Here is a 15,652-nt window from a genome sequence, read left to right on the forward strand (position 1 = left end):
TCAATGCTAATTGAAAAGCTGCTTCCTTCATTGTATGGAACAGTGTCCTTCACTATTTGACAATTAGTCCGGGGTAGGTGATATATTATCATACATATAAGCTTAACGAATTAAGTCGATAACTTGTTTGGATAATTGCTGGGTTTATGTCAAACTTAATTGAAAACATGTTCTTAGAAAATCGATGTCAGTCTGTCACATAGGGAGGTATAAGCTAATATGCAGATAGTTTGTCATCGTGCGGAACACTTTGTCACAAAGGGGATTGCTATGAAGGCATCCTGCTCTAACTTCAGTTTACAACAGATACCAAGATGGTCATTATTTTTTTAAGAGGACGTCAATACATATCACCGACTTAAATTATACATAGTGTTAATTGTCTGAAAGTGTATAGATTGCAAGTTGTGGCAGATAAAGGATTTAAAATTTCCATTTAACCAGATCGTGACTGAAACGGCTGCTGGAGATATATTTATATACAAGGCATTGTGTTTATCAGGTGCTGGACTGGAAAATACAGGGACACGTGAAACCACACATCCATGTTGTTGTAACGAAAACGTGGCAACCACACTCAGACGAATATAAAACAGCATGACAGCAGATAGAAGATATTGACGAATACCTACACTAGCTAAACATCAATGTATTTACCAGGGATTTAGTGATAAAGCACAATATGTAAACTTGTAAAGTTGCTTATTTAATAACATGGGTTCGGAAAATTCAAAAGAAAGTAAAGGAAATGGCAGGAATCCTAAGATTTCGACGCCATGTAGTTTACTGGCTCTATACCCACTGTTCACTTATGATGAGAAACATGAAAAACGCATCAATTGTATTAGTGTTAGTCCAAACAATGACTATATATTAACTGGAGGAGAAGATAGCTTTGTTCGAATTTGGGAACTGACCGCTAGGAAATGTGTCGGCACACTTGAAGGTCATCAAAGTTATATAACATGTATTATAGCACTTGAAGAATATGTAGTGTCCGGCAGTGGAGATTATACGGCCAAGAAATGGAATTTTAATGATGGACAACTTTTGCTGAGCTTTGAAGGACATACTTGCATGATTAACAAAATAGAGGTACACGACAACATGTTGTTTTCATCCTCGTTTGACAAAACAACAAGAATATACAACTTTACAACAGGTGAGTGTTTATATACACTGGCAGAGCATACCAAACTAATTTCATCATTGATTTCATTACCAGAATCAGAAATATTACTGACCGGTTCAGGCGACGGAACTGTCCGAGCATGGAAGTTTACAACTTGGGAAACGGTTTTGACGTTTACAGCTAATTCAAAGCCGATTCTTTGTGTCCAAGTGGATTTAGACAAACGTCTTCTATACACGGGAGGGGACGATGATATCGTACGACAATGGGATCTGGACACCGCTGCCCCTAAAGCACGTTTTATAGGTCACTCAGCCGCAGTTCTTTGTCTCTGTGTAAGTATTTGATTGTTTATTGTGTAACCATGTGATAGGGAATTTGAAATGATTTTGTTTTGTTGTGACAAGTACTTTACCCGAATTTTTTTATCCAATCATTGGACGATATGACTGGATAGTTCATTTCTGTTTATTTATTTGCTTGTAATCGTCAGAAAATATGGAAAATTATACTATTTAGAACGTCACAGTAGTGTTTTTACACGTATGCCCGGCTTCTTTTACGACATCGGTATTTTATAGCACTAAGTTAAATCTCCGGATATATTATACCATCCCTAAATGTCTACAGTCTCAACTTCGCATCATTGTGCATGTTAAAATTAACTTTCTAACTTCTAGTTCGGCTGAATCTTTCGTCCTGAACTTTCAAAACAAGATATGAAATATCAACACAATGATAATTCTGAATTAAACCTGATGCTGTCAGGGCAAAACACGATCACATGATCATTTATATTTAACGAGTTTGGTAGAAATTTAATAAATATTCGAGTAGTCCTGAAACTCGCTATGTTAATCCATCATACTTTGTATAATATATTTACATGACAATACGAATGATTCTCCTAGTATCGTTTGTTATGCTTATGTTTATTTCAACAATGAAGTATATCTGTTTTTATATCGTCATTTCCCTTATTTGTCTGTGATATAGAAACCATTGAGTATCAGATTATTAATGTAATGAGAATCCATACTGTAAATGTTGTCATTTCCGTGAGGTTCCCCCCCCCCCGATATTTATTGGAGTTGATCGAAATCACGAAAAAAAAAAAAAAAAAAACCCACAAAGGTGTGGATGTAAATATCAATATGATTTTATTATTATTGATAACGTGTATGGTTAACTAACAACACAGGAACTACCGACAAATGAACAGAATGTCAATTTAAATTCGATGAAACCATGACAAATCACGAACAAAACATGATTTTCACGGGTAAAACCTCACTGGTGTTATAGCGTACGAACACCCGATATATACTCAACAAAAAAAGAAAGGTTAACATGTTTCCTTGGCGAATACCTGTAATTGAGAGAAAACAAAATGGCGTTTGTGCAATATTAGAAAATGGTAATGTTTTACATTACAAAATCCAAGGGGGTTACCAAAATCATTCAAGCGTGAAAGTCTGTATTAGCGAAAGAGCTGCACGAGGTTTTATGCGACTAACTTGTATCTTCGCTTGAATTTCATAAACATTCAAACTGACAACTGTTCCTTAGATCGTTAGGACTTAGAAATCACCGGATCGTGCTATCTATCAACTTTATCATTATGCCCCGGCTGTCACAAGTACAGAGAGAAAGGGCTGTAGGCATGATCCAGACTGGAGAGTCTCGCCGTCGAGTTGCACGGCATTTTGGTTGCAGTGTTAAGACAATTTGCCAGTTGGTAAGTCGTTTAAACCAAACTGGGTTAACATCCGATCGTCCTCGAAGCGGCCGACCCCGTAAAACGACCGCAAGGGATGACCGTCGTATACGATTGATACACTTGCGCAATCGATTAGCAACTTCAGTAGATGCTACAAGGACATTGTTTGGGCGTCGTGTGTCTCCCCAAACAGTCCGCAACAGGTTGAGGGCCTACCAGTTGAAAGCGCGGCGTCCCTACACTGGACCCAATTTGTTGCGACGTCACCGTAATAATTGGCGTAACTGGACCCGTGTTCACCGTCGATGGGCCTTACGACAATGTAACAATGTTCAGATGAGTCCAGGTTTTGTCTGCAACACGATGACGGAAGGCGCAGAGTGTGGAGGCGACGAGGGGAGCGTTTTGCGAACTGCTGCGTCGCAGAACGGGACCGTTTTGGCGGCGGAAGTGTAATGGCTTGGGGTGGTATTTGTGGGGGGACTCGTACCAGGATTGTTGTGTTAAATGGCAATTTAACCGGCATTCGATATCAGGACGAAATTTTAAGACCAGTGGTTCTGCCATTCTTAATACGCCATGGCGTTGGCGCCATTTTTCAACAGGATAACGCACCAGCGCACACCAGTCGCGTCAGCAGAACTTTCTTGCAGCAGAATAACGTACAGGTGTTAGATTGGCCATCTAAATCACCTGATTTGTCACCGATTGACTGGGACGTTCTTGGGCGACGCGGGAGAGAACGTCAAAATCAGCCGTCAAACTTGCAGGAGCTGGCCCAAGCCTTGATTGCTGAATGGAATAACATCTCTCCTCGAATTATCCACCGGTTTACGAGTTCCATGCGACGACGCTGCAATGCTGTTTACTTCGCAAACGGTGGCCATACCCGTTACTAATGGTGTTACCTTTGAAATTGACCCCAACGTCCTTTACAGTATCAACATCAAACAAAAACATTAGAAACTCAACAAATAAAAAGGAAGAAACGAAAGAGAGAGAAAAAAAGAAATTTCAACAGGGGAAACTCGGTCACTTTATGAAAGAACCGATAATAGAAACGTGTACGGAACAAATACGGAAAATAATGCTGCTAACGGTGAAAGTAATACACATACCAGCACAAGTCTGTAGCAGTCGACTAACCGGAAGTGGCACGATTCGTATGCTGACGCGAGTCGGAATTCGAAGGAGGCGGCGTCATTTGTTCCACACAGACGTAAGTACGCGATCAGTGTTCGACATGTAACAGACAACGTCGTGTATAACATTGAAACTATAACTACAGGATACCGGTTCGTAGGCGTTGATCGTAGGCCTGGGGCGAAAAGGATTGTCATGCCTAGAGTGTTAGGGGATACGACGGACGCAAATGTCTTTGAGAAAGTCAAAGGGTATGCTCTCCACACAGGGTAAACGTCTTAAGCGAACTCTATGACAAAATAGTTGCGGAGGGATTTTGGCCGAGTAATGACAAGGGATCCCAGACAGCGAGAGGGAATACCTAAGCGAAAATGTAAATACTAAGATTCTTCCAAATTGTCGAGGATTGAAACCTTGACGTGATGTTCCGTTGTTGAACTTGGTTATTACCGGAACATGATATGACTTAGAGAGAGTAAATACATATTTTGCCTTATATTCTCGTGCGGTCATACGGATTTCCATAGATGTATCAGATAGTCAGTTCGCGAGGATACGGAGATTTAGCGTTTGTATGGAGACGTAGTATTGATGTTATTCCACTACAGAAAGGTGGGAATGATCGAATATTGGCGATTCGCGTTCGCGTAATAAACCAGCCAGACAGTTATATAGTTAGATTACTAATGCTGTCTACAAAAGGAAGTCTTAACGACTACTGAAGTTCACTGGACATAGTAGAATCACGTAACGATAAGTACGAACAAGAAAGAGCAGTCTTCATTGCAGAAGATATGAATGGAACATTATCACGTGTCTATGGCGCCAAGATAACGGCGTTCACGCTTACACATGTGACTGTATGTAGTATACTACAGTTTCTACATATAACAGAGAGGCAACGAATATCAGTCAACAGATCATCGCGGTCCACGGGACCAAACTTCACTTCATGCAATAGTAATCTGAAATCGCTCATTGACCTTTTTTTGTGCCGTATCATAAAGTTGACTTTGAAAACCGTTGTTGGGTTATAGACTACGAGCTAATGATATGTCCGACCACTTTCCTGTGCTCTTTAAATACTATGGTTGTTCTGCTACTTCATATCAACATGGGACTCCTTTTGTTACATTCAACTGGAAGAAAACTACAACTGAGCAACTTAAAAATATCAAACCGGTGTGGAATGCAACCTTAGGAACGTGAAATTATGTTATAGCAATTACAGGTTAGAAGAGCTTGATGACTACCTCACAGTGTCTGGTATAACTATTAGTTTGGACTTACGAAACCAAGCGAGGACAATTCATTCGACGCCGACCTCAAGGCTTATATTGAAAACAAGTGGAAATATATCTAAATGATCAGATGGCAGTGAGTGTGATTAACTAGGAGGTAAGATAACAAACGAAGAAGTGAAGAGTTCTATAAAAGACATGAAACCTGACAAATCACGACATTCTCATCCGGGGACATTGTTTATATGCAGGTGGCACTAATGTTAAATGAAGTTTTCAACTCTCTTTGGTGAGTGAGAAATATCCAACGTATTGAAAAAAGAAATTGCTATAAGTTTGTTCAATGGCGATAGTCAATAGTTATCGCGACATTATACATACCACCGTGTTGCTGAAAATTTTCGAAAAAGCTCTATAATGTAGAATATTGCAACGATCGGACGACACGGGTTTTCCTGCATTCTTACGACAAGGTTTCCGACCAGAGTGTGGTAGTATTACCCCGGATTTATCATTAAGGAAAGCATTCTACACTATCGAAGGACTACAGATTTAATAGGATTCAAACGGATTGTTTTACAAGTTATCGAAACTAGGCTTCATCTGACAAGATATACCGATTGCTTTGGGACTCATTAAGATCAGTAACATCACGTGTTTTGTTTTGATGACGTCTATCGGAACCCTATGACGTTATGCAGAGCGTCGGTCAAGGCCGAGTGTTATCGGCAAGGCTATTTTTAGTAATGATCAATGACCTGGCCATAGAACTTAACCTTTCTAAGAGTGGACTCTTCATGGGTGATATTCATGTACCTGGACTATTCCGTGCTGACGATCCTGTTGACACCGTATATAGAAGCTAAACAAAATGGCGAATGAAGTGCAAGAGTGAAAATAGTGGAGTTATGGCTTTCCGAACCCAACCCCCCCCCTACACACAGCACACACACAGCACACACAGCACACACACAGACAACAGAGTCTATGTCAACCAACATTCTTTATTGAACCAGAACAAATACCTTACAAACAGCTGTTTTTGATGCTGTTCAATTCATTGTTTGACTCTACTGTGTTTCACTCTAAAATTTTCACTTGTGTGTCTTTTGTACAATCTACTAGGAATATTCGGGTTTGCTTATATCATTTACACTGACAAGCGACGATTGTATATTACAACATATGGAAAAATTGAAAGTGATTAAATTCGCTCATAGGTTTGGGAATCAACAATAACAGAATGTTCCGGAGCTAAGTGTGACGCTCTGAAAAATACCCTTCGTCCATCAATGACATATGAATATGAAGTATGGAACAATGTTCGACGGATATCTACATGGACTGACCTGTAGAAACTACAACAAAAAGTCGCTAGATGATGGCGAATATAAATCACCTTCGTGTGCTACTACCCAAACTCTTGGCCTGTGGGAAATTCAAGCCCATGTGTATAAATGTAAGCTGAGGTTTTGGAATCGGTTAAGCATTGGACCTCCAAAATTTCTTATGGAAAAGGATTCTTCAAAATACTCGTTTATGCGATTTCACGTTTGAAGAAACTGTGACATCAGGGTTTATACCTGAAATCGTTAGACTTCACAAAAAGTATAAGTGTATAGGGTTATTCGAATTCTTCCTGTTTGGGGAAACCGTGAGAAAAACAAGTTTGAAACATTCGTTGCGAATGTGATTCATCTCCACCAGGATGAACTGTTCTGAGTGAGCGAGAAGAACTTTGCCTTTACCCGGATATTCAAAATAATCTTTTGCCGCATCCACTTCGGCAAGTCGGTGAAAACTCAATCTTATATTTGGAAATTGACATAAACGATCAAATTGTCGTTTATGTATGTATTGTCGTTTATGTATGTTAATGAAATAGTTATATGTAAACTAAGCAGAAATCAAGGATGTAATGTAATAGTTCCTAATATAATAAGCTATATGAAACAAGATATCTTTTATAAGACAATATTATCAACATTCTCGGCACCACATGCTATTTAACTTTCACAGGACTAGATCAAACAAACATTGCAAAAGTGATACTTGGCAGTCGTCAATATATTGATATCGAAGACGATATGTGGGAAATCTTTTTGCTGATGAATAGAACCAACATCGCAGCCATGATAAAATTCTCGATTTAGGTAGTACAATAGATAAAATGGCCGCAGGGTCGCTTACTTAGTGCTATATCGCCTCACTTAGGTAAACAAACGGACTTTTATGAAAATATTTCAAGGTATTAAACAAGAAATTATAATAATATATATACACATTCGAAATTTAACGCTAGAAATAATTTTGTATACCTGGTACAGTATATAATATGAAATATGAAAATTTAACCCACAAGAAATCCTGAATGAACTCTACCTACAACTGAGCATGACATGATTATACTATACAAGTACACTATATATTTTTCAAATAAAAAACATGAATAGCTACTGTCTGAGAACTACATTATTTCTTTTTATTTCCTTATATCGGAAACAACCATTGATACGTCGATATTTGTAAATTTGACACGACAATGAATGCAAGACACATTGGTAACATTCACACGAGCTAGCAAATAAAGCTCTATTCACGAACTTGATTATTTACTATATTGCAACATTTCCTTGTTCCGTAATTTAATTAGATGATGTTACGTATCATATCTACAACATTAAATCAATTTTTCGTATCTTAAACCGGAAATGAGGTAACATTCTTTCAAATGTAGTTTGATCCTGATTGGCTAAAATTTTTCTCAGACATGTTTTTGGCATTACGGATTCGAAACTTTTAATAGATATGCTTGTTTAGAGCGTATCAATTTTTTGGTTTTATATTTCATTTCCTCGTGAATGTTTGAAGGGTTATTTTGTGAGGCCTGATACAAACAATAGACAATAGCCCGAAGTTCTAACCGCTCTACAGAAATTCCTACGTATACTCTGGTATTTTTTGTTTGGTTCTATTTTTAACCACACTGGATTTCAACACAAAATATCACATAGTGTTTCTAATTAATTAACAGAACTCGAGGCCGAATTATAAAAAATCACGATACATTAGCTATAAAATAACAAAATTTTCTTGAAAAATTTTATTTTATCATATAATTCATTTCGAGTAAAACGTTGTGTAAAGTGCTTTATCATACTATACCTCTCAATTTGTACTGAAAAGTGCTATATCTACCTGTGTGTCTTTTGTAAAATTCTTTAACACGTGAATTACATTTCAGCTTCACAGGACGAAAAGTGTGCTGTTCTCAGGAAGTTCTGACAAATCGATCAGAAAGTGGTCAACACATAGTAAAAAAGGCCGGATGTCCACAGGTAATCTTAACCAGGGGTCTATAGGAACCATTATAATGCATTGCCTGTCGGAAATTAACGTCGAATTCAGTAAGTCTTTGATCACTTATCTCATGCTGTGTTTTTAGTGATGAAATTTAAAATGTGTCCTACTCGACTTTCTCTCACTTTTTTTGCAATGTTAAAAGTACATTTCACAAAATATCCATGGAAAAGTACTTCAAAACGAAATATCTAGTCAAGTAGTTTTGTTTTACCTGGCATGTATTTTATATTTATAACTAAATATTCTAATTGGTGATATTGTGTCCTTCGTTCTAATTTGTTTTATTTATTCCACACACTCTTTCCAGATATGTTATCTTATTTGTTATTTCTAAGTGTTGTAAAGGAATATATTCTCTTCTGTCATATATCAGATAAAACGCCTACTAGGTCAGTGACACTGACTCACAAAAAAATAGATTATGCCATTTAAGATGTTTAATGGAATGGATGGGCTGATTCTTCTACGTACGGCAATATTTACGAATGAGAAATTGTGAATTAGCATAATATACCATTTATAGCTTTGGTCGATTTGAAATGAAGCTATTACACTAAATAATTACGAACCATTATCTACATTGTGTTTTAAGTTTTCGCTGGAACGACATCAGGAGCAATATTATGCATAGATGTCAACAGGATGTCTCTTATAGGAATATACAAACCGCAATCAAAGAGTGTGCCAAGATTTCTGGTAAGTTATAAGAAATATTCAGCTAAAATCTAACTGAACACCATGATAGGTATTGTTTAGGAATTAATCCTACGAAGACAGGTGTGACATATAGATATAATTAAGAAACTATTCGATCGAAGACAGGTGTGACAAATAAATACAATTTAGGAATTACTTCTACGAAAACAGGTGTGACAAATCGATATAATTAAAGAACTATTCGTACAAAGACAGGTGTGACATATAGATATAATTAAGAAACTATTCGATCGAAGACAGGTGTGACAAATAAATACAATTTAGGAATTACTTCTACGAAAACAGGTGTGACAAATAGACTGGAGGAATTACTTCTTCGAAGACAGGTGTCACAAGTACTTATAATTAGGAAATTACTCCTACAAAGACAGTCGTTACATATACCAAAAACATTGTTTCCTAGGCGAAGTTTGTCGGATATTTCTGATGTAATGTTTCGGTATTCTATCAACTGTACGCATTTATTGAATTATAGGGCTAGCGCATCCCCCGATCTAGATTTTGATTTTTTCTTTTGATCACTTTGGGTTTTCTGTAGTCACCTCCTTGGCTTCCTAATTTAGACCATTTTCATCACTGACGAGTCCTGGAAGGTTGAAACAGCTGTATAATGACGAGTCCTGGAAGGATGAAACAGCTGTATAATGACGAGTCCTGGAAGGTTGAAACAACTGTATAATGACGAGTCCTGGAAGGATGAAACAGCTGTATAATGACGAGTCCTGGAAGGATGAAACAGCTGTATAATGACGAGTCCTGGAAGGATGAAACAACTGTATAATGACGAGTCCTGGAAGGATGAAACAGCTGTATAATGACGAGTCCTGGAAGGATGAAACAACTGTATAATGACGAGTCCTGGAAGGATGAAACAGTTGTATAATGACGAGTCCTGGAAGGATGAAACAGCTGTATAATGACGAGTCCTGGAAGGATGAAACAGCTGTATAATGACGAGTCCTGGAAGGATGAAACAGCTGTATAATGACGAGTCCTGGAAGGATGAAAGGATGAAACAGCTGTATGATGACGAGTCCTGGAAGGATGAAACAGCTGTATGATGACGAGTCCTGGAAGGATGAAACAACTGTATAATGACGAGTCCTGGAAGGATGAAACAGCTGTATAATGACGAGTCCTGGAAGGATGAAACAGCTGTATAATGACGAGTCCTGGAAGGATGAAACAGCTGTATAATGACGAGTCCTGGAAGGATGAAACAGCTGTATAATGACGAGTCCTGGAAGGTTGAAACAGCTGTATAATGACGAGTCCTGGAAGGTTGAAACAGCTGTATAATGACGAGTCCTGGAAGGATGAAACAGCTGTATAATGACGAGTCCTGGAAGGATGAAACAGCTGTATAATGACGAGTCCTGGAAGGATGAAACAGCTGTATAATGACGAGTCCTGGAAGGATGAAACAGCTGTATAATGACTGTATGATGAACTGGAAGGATGAAACAACTGAGTCGAGTCCTGGAAGGATGAAACAGCTGTATAATGACGAGTCCTGGAAGGATGAAACAGCTGTATAATGACGAGTCCTGGAAGGATGAAACAGCTGTATAATGACGAGTCCTGGAAGGATGAAACAACTGTATAATGACGAGTCCTGGAAGGATGAAACAGCTGTATAATGACGAGTCCTGGAAGGATGAAACAGCTTTATAATGACGAGTCCTGGAAGGATGAAACAACTGTATAATGACGAGTCCTGGAAGGATGAAACAGCTGTATAATGACGAGTCCTGGAAGGATGAAACAGCTGTATAATGACGAGTCCTGGAAGGATGAATGAAACAACTGTATAATGACGAGTCCTGGAAGGATGAAACAGCTGTATAATGACGAGTCCTGGAAGGATGAAACAGCTGTATAATGACGAGTCCTGGAAGGATGAAACAACTGTATAATGGCGAGTCCTGGAAGGATGAAACAACTGTATAATGACGAGTCCTGGAAGGATGAAACAACTGTATAATGACGAGTCCTGGAAGGATGAAACAACTGTATAATGACGAGTCCTGGAAGGATGAAACAGCTGTATAATGGCGAGTCCTGGAAGGATGAAACAACTGTATAATGACGAGTCTTGGAAGGATGAAACAACTGTATAATGACGAGTCCTGGAAGGATGAAACAGCTGTATAATGACGAGTCCTGGAAGGATGAAACAGCTGTATAATGACGAGTCCTGGAAGGATGAAACAACTGTATAATGACGAGTCCTGGAAGGATGAAACAACTGTATAATGACGAGTCCTGGAAGGATGAAACAGCTGTATAATGACGAGTCCTGGAAGGATGAAACAGCTGTATGATGACGAGTCCTGGAAGGTTGAAACAGCTGTATGATGACGAGTCCTGGAAGGATGAAACAGCTGTATGATGACGAGTCCTGGAAGGATGAAACAGCTGTATGATGACGAGTCCTGGAAGGATGAAACAGCTGTATAATGACGAGTCCTGGAAGGATGAAACAGCTGTATAATGCAGTTTAAACTATCGTGTCTACTTTATCTAACTTTGAATCAATTAGTATGTTATTTACTTATGTTTCTTTTGTAAAACTATTTTTTCTTTTATCTTTTTGGTTTTTAATTTCTATTTTATTATTATTTTTTGTAGATTTTAAAGGATATGTTGTATACTGGGAACTATAACGGAGAGGTACAGGCATGGAAGGCGGACTTAACTACTATATTAGGGGTTAGAAAATAGACAAAGAAGTAGAGATGGAACAGAATCAAACCTCACCATCATCGGACACGTGGAGCTTAATTGGCAATGTTGATCTTTATATGAATGTGTATATAAATTGGCTTCTATTTTCGTTTTTGGCAGTTGAGAAAAACCTTAAGAAGTATCATGTCTTAACTGGTGGTGGTGTAACATATCCAAATAAGACATATCTTGTGTAGTGTTCTCCAATCAGAGCAGTGTTTTCTAGAAATTGCATAAATTTTTTCCGGGTACATCAGGGTTTTCTGGAATTTGGTATATAAAACAGTTTTATGGGCCATTCTTACCCGATAAGAGCATACACTGGTAGAATGAACCGTATCGAAAATCGAAAATGGCGTCATCTTGTGAAGAGTAAATTCAAACTATCCGACGTACGACAGAATCGTACTCGTGGAAAAAATTCGGTATTTTATAGTACTCATGAAATGTTTATCATATCAAACGTTGAAAGACAAAATATCCTTTATATATATACAATACGAAGGTCTTAATTACAGAGACCGGACGTAAATTAACCGATAGAGTGTTATAATGGAGACTCATCAATTTTCTTGTGTTTGGGACTATAATTGTGAATGTATAATTTGTTTGATTTCATTCTGATATAGTCATGTTTTTTTAATTTAATTTTGATAAATGTTTCAGCCTGTAGAAAACGCATGCAATAGCACAAGTGCATGTAGCATTTTTAACTGTATAAATTACAGGTATGTTCTGAGTGTGTTATTTTGTACAAACTACCAAAGATTTTCAATGCGATCATTAGCTCATTTTTAGAAACATGTTTTTTGATGCAATCCACGTTCTTGTGAATATTTTTTATTAATCTATTTAACTGTTCATTTTTATCGATTATCAGAAATCCATATAAGAGATGATATCGTTAAGAAAGAGCATGTTTTAAAATTTATTACACGATGGCAAATATAATCATTTTAAGATAAATGAGCGAAGTCTGCGGTATGTTCTGAGAGACCTTAAATAGTCATAACACACCAAAATTTAAACTGATTATGTGTACTTACAAAACTCTTAGTCTATTTAATGAATGAAGGATATATATAAGTAATTTGTTAAATTCAGGTCTCAAGTTCCAATTACAATGTAGTTTGAATTTTTTGGACAATAACAAAACTGATCTATTTCGTCTCCGGGAAGCATTAAAACTAAATCATTAAAAACAATACACATTGTCCAAATAATACCCAAAGTGTTGCTAAAAGAGAAATCTTCTTGAGACAAGTCTTTCTGTCAGAGTAAACATTAAATGATGATTTACATTTATTTTAAGTCATGTTTTCACATTGTATGCACGAGAATTTCATTTCTACTTTATTATCATCACGAAAATGTAACATTCTTGTCTAATTGTATCATGATTTTATTTATTTCCCTGTCTTTGTTAAAATGTGTCTTTTTTAAAGTGAGTTTGCAATCATTCATTATATCATGACCTATAGCAATATGAACAATGCTGAGGTTAAAGAGTCATTCATTTAATATCATTTAATAAAGTAGATCATGTAATATTGAAAGCTATCATCGATCACTCCTGTTGAAAATACATTGATAACTGTGTCGATATCAATTAACTTATACTTCAATAGGCAATATCTTCAGCCATCATCTTCAATGTGTTAATGTGTGTTGACAATATAAGTTCAAAGAGGTAATTGTTGTTAGCAATAAATTGTATTTTGTGGTAACCCAAGTGTGTATGGGTTTTTAATTAACCTAGATTAAGCAGAATTATTTGGTCCCAAAACACACGTTGTATGTTGAGTTTCTAGCTAGTACCCTTATCATTATTGCCCTTTCAATTTAACACATGGCCAATTTTGATACCGATTATAGAAAGGTTTGTAAAAACTTAAGTACTCAAATATATGTCCGCTTTGCGCAAATAGTAATTACCTATGATCATACCAAGCCTGTGGAATTACCTGTAGTATTACAATATGTAGTTTACATATGATTCGTTTGGATTGATCGATTTCTGCATACTCCTAGGTTTCCTATAAAGGTATAGCATTTCTTTTTAAATGCTGAAACTACAATGGCTGCTTTTCTCATTCTGATGACACATTATTATATTTCCCTAGATTTTAATGTGAACAGTAAATGTATCAATTGATTAAGTGTAATTGCCATCACATGCCACTCTTTCTGTTAGAGTATTTAACAGATAACACAATATATGTCATTTACAGCTAATTAGCCTATACAGAACTTGCAGCTGTGTAAACTACAACTTGAAGAATTTACCACTAGAGATTCAATATATATAAAACCACTTAATTATACTGCTTGTTTGTCTACTGGGTTTATCGCCCGTGATCAGCCATTGGCTACCTTACAGAACAAAATAAGGGATGCTCGTCGCATGCCACCCACAGCAATTAAGGATATAGTTTATTTTAAGGACACAAACATGTCAGAAAGTCTATTTCTCAGCTTCCTGATTACTGATGGAATACAAAATGGACGAAATGTTGATCCGTTTTATGCATCTGTAGGTTTTTATGTATGATTCATCCATGTTTATCCTTCAAATATGTTAATCTGTGTTACATTCCGTTCTGCCAAGAAGGCTTAATTTCAAAGGTCACATTATGTAAAGGGCTTTTGCAATGCGTACAAATAATGTTGTTACGGTACGGAATTAACGTACAGCAAATAAAACCCAACAGCTAGGTTAAAATTCAATTTAATAACAACAAATAAATTATATACAGTAAAATTACAAATATTGCGACGGTGTTCAAAGCTAACTACTAATAAATCAAAAGTCAGAACTTATCTTTCAGTGGAAATCCTCCAACTCCAGAAGAATTCACAACAGAATGTCCAGAAAACAGGGTTACCGAAGAATAATTCAACAATTGTTTCCATGATGGGTATATATAAATGCAAGTTCACAAGGCACTATCACTGAATCACCGTAAAAGTCCACACTTCTCAGACTGAAGGCGTTAATACTTCAAAAGGCTGATGAGGCTCAGTTCCACCAGGTTTATATACACTAAAGATTTCTGGAAAGTTCCTTTCGAGGTGATTCTAGACCAGCAGGTACCTAGCTTATTTACATGTGTCTTTATAAACTTTCAGTTTATTTTTGTTCTACATAGTATTAATATGGATAAGATAGCATTCGTCGTTCGTTGTTAAAATAAATACGATCACGACTGGTTATGGCTCTCATACAATAATTCATAGTTAGTAATATATGTTGGGGATTTACTTTTGCTGTATTCGCAAGTGAAATAGCCCAAACCGGACATTGGCGAAAATATATGCCCCGTGAAATTAAACAACTATACAGTATTTACAAATAGCTCGATGTGCTTACAACACAATCAATAAAACGCACGCACGCACACACACACAGAGAGAGAGAGAGAGAGAGAGAGAGAGACAGAGACAGAGAGACAGACAGACACGCACACACACACGTCCTCACAAACATATAAATAATTTGGTGATTTCAATTGAATTAATACACACACAAAATACTGATATAGAAAGGACCTAAGCAAACGAAGGTGTTTAGGTCGCTAATTCGTTACAAATATTATTGTAATAAGGTGA

At 37.0% G+C, this 15,652-nt stretch overlaps 1 protein-coding gene across 1 annotated transcript; it reads left to right on the plus strand.

Annotated features, from left to right (window-relative positions):
- Positions 1-714: 714 nt before the first annotated feature.
- LOC132549919 (WD repeat-containing protein 86-like) lies at positions 715-1,479 on the plus strand. Its single transcript, XM_060213906.1, has one exon. The coding sequence runs from the start codon at positions 715-717 to the stop codon at positions 1,477-1,479; it is 765 nt and encodes a 254-aa protein (XP_060069889.1).
- The last annotated feature ends 14,173 nt before the right edge of the window (positions 1,480-15,652 follow it).

Source organism: Ylistrum balloti, unplaced genomic scaffold, assembly GCF_031769215.1.
Source record: "Ylistrum balloti isolate Yb309-2 unplaced genomic scaffold, AGI_CSIRO_Ybal_v1 Utg370090, whole genome shotgun sequence".
NCBI classification, from domain to species: Eukaryota; Metazoa; Mollusca; class Bivalvia; order Pectinida; family Pectinidae; genus Ylistrum; species Ylistrum balloti.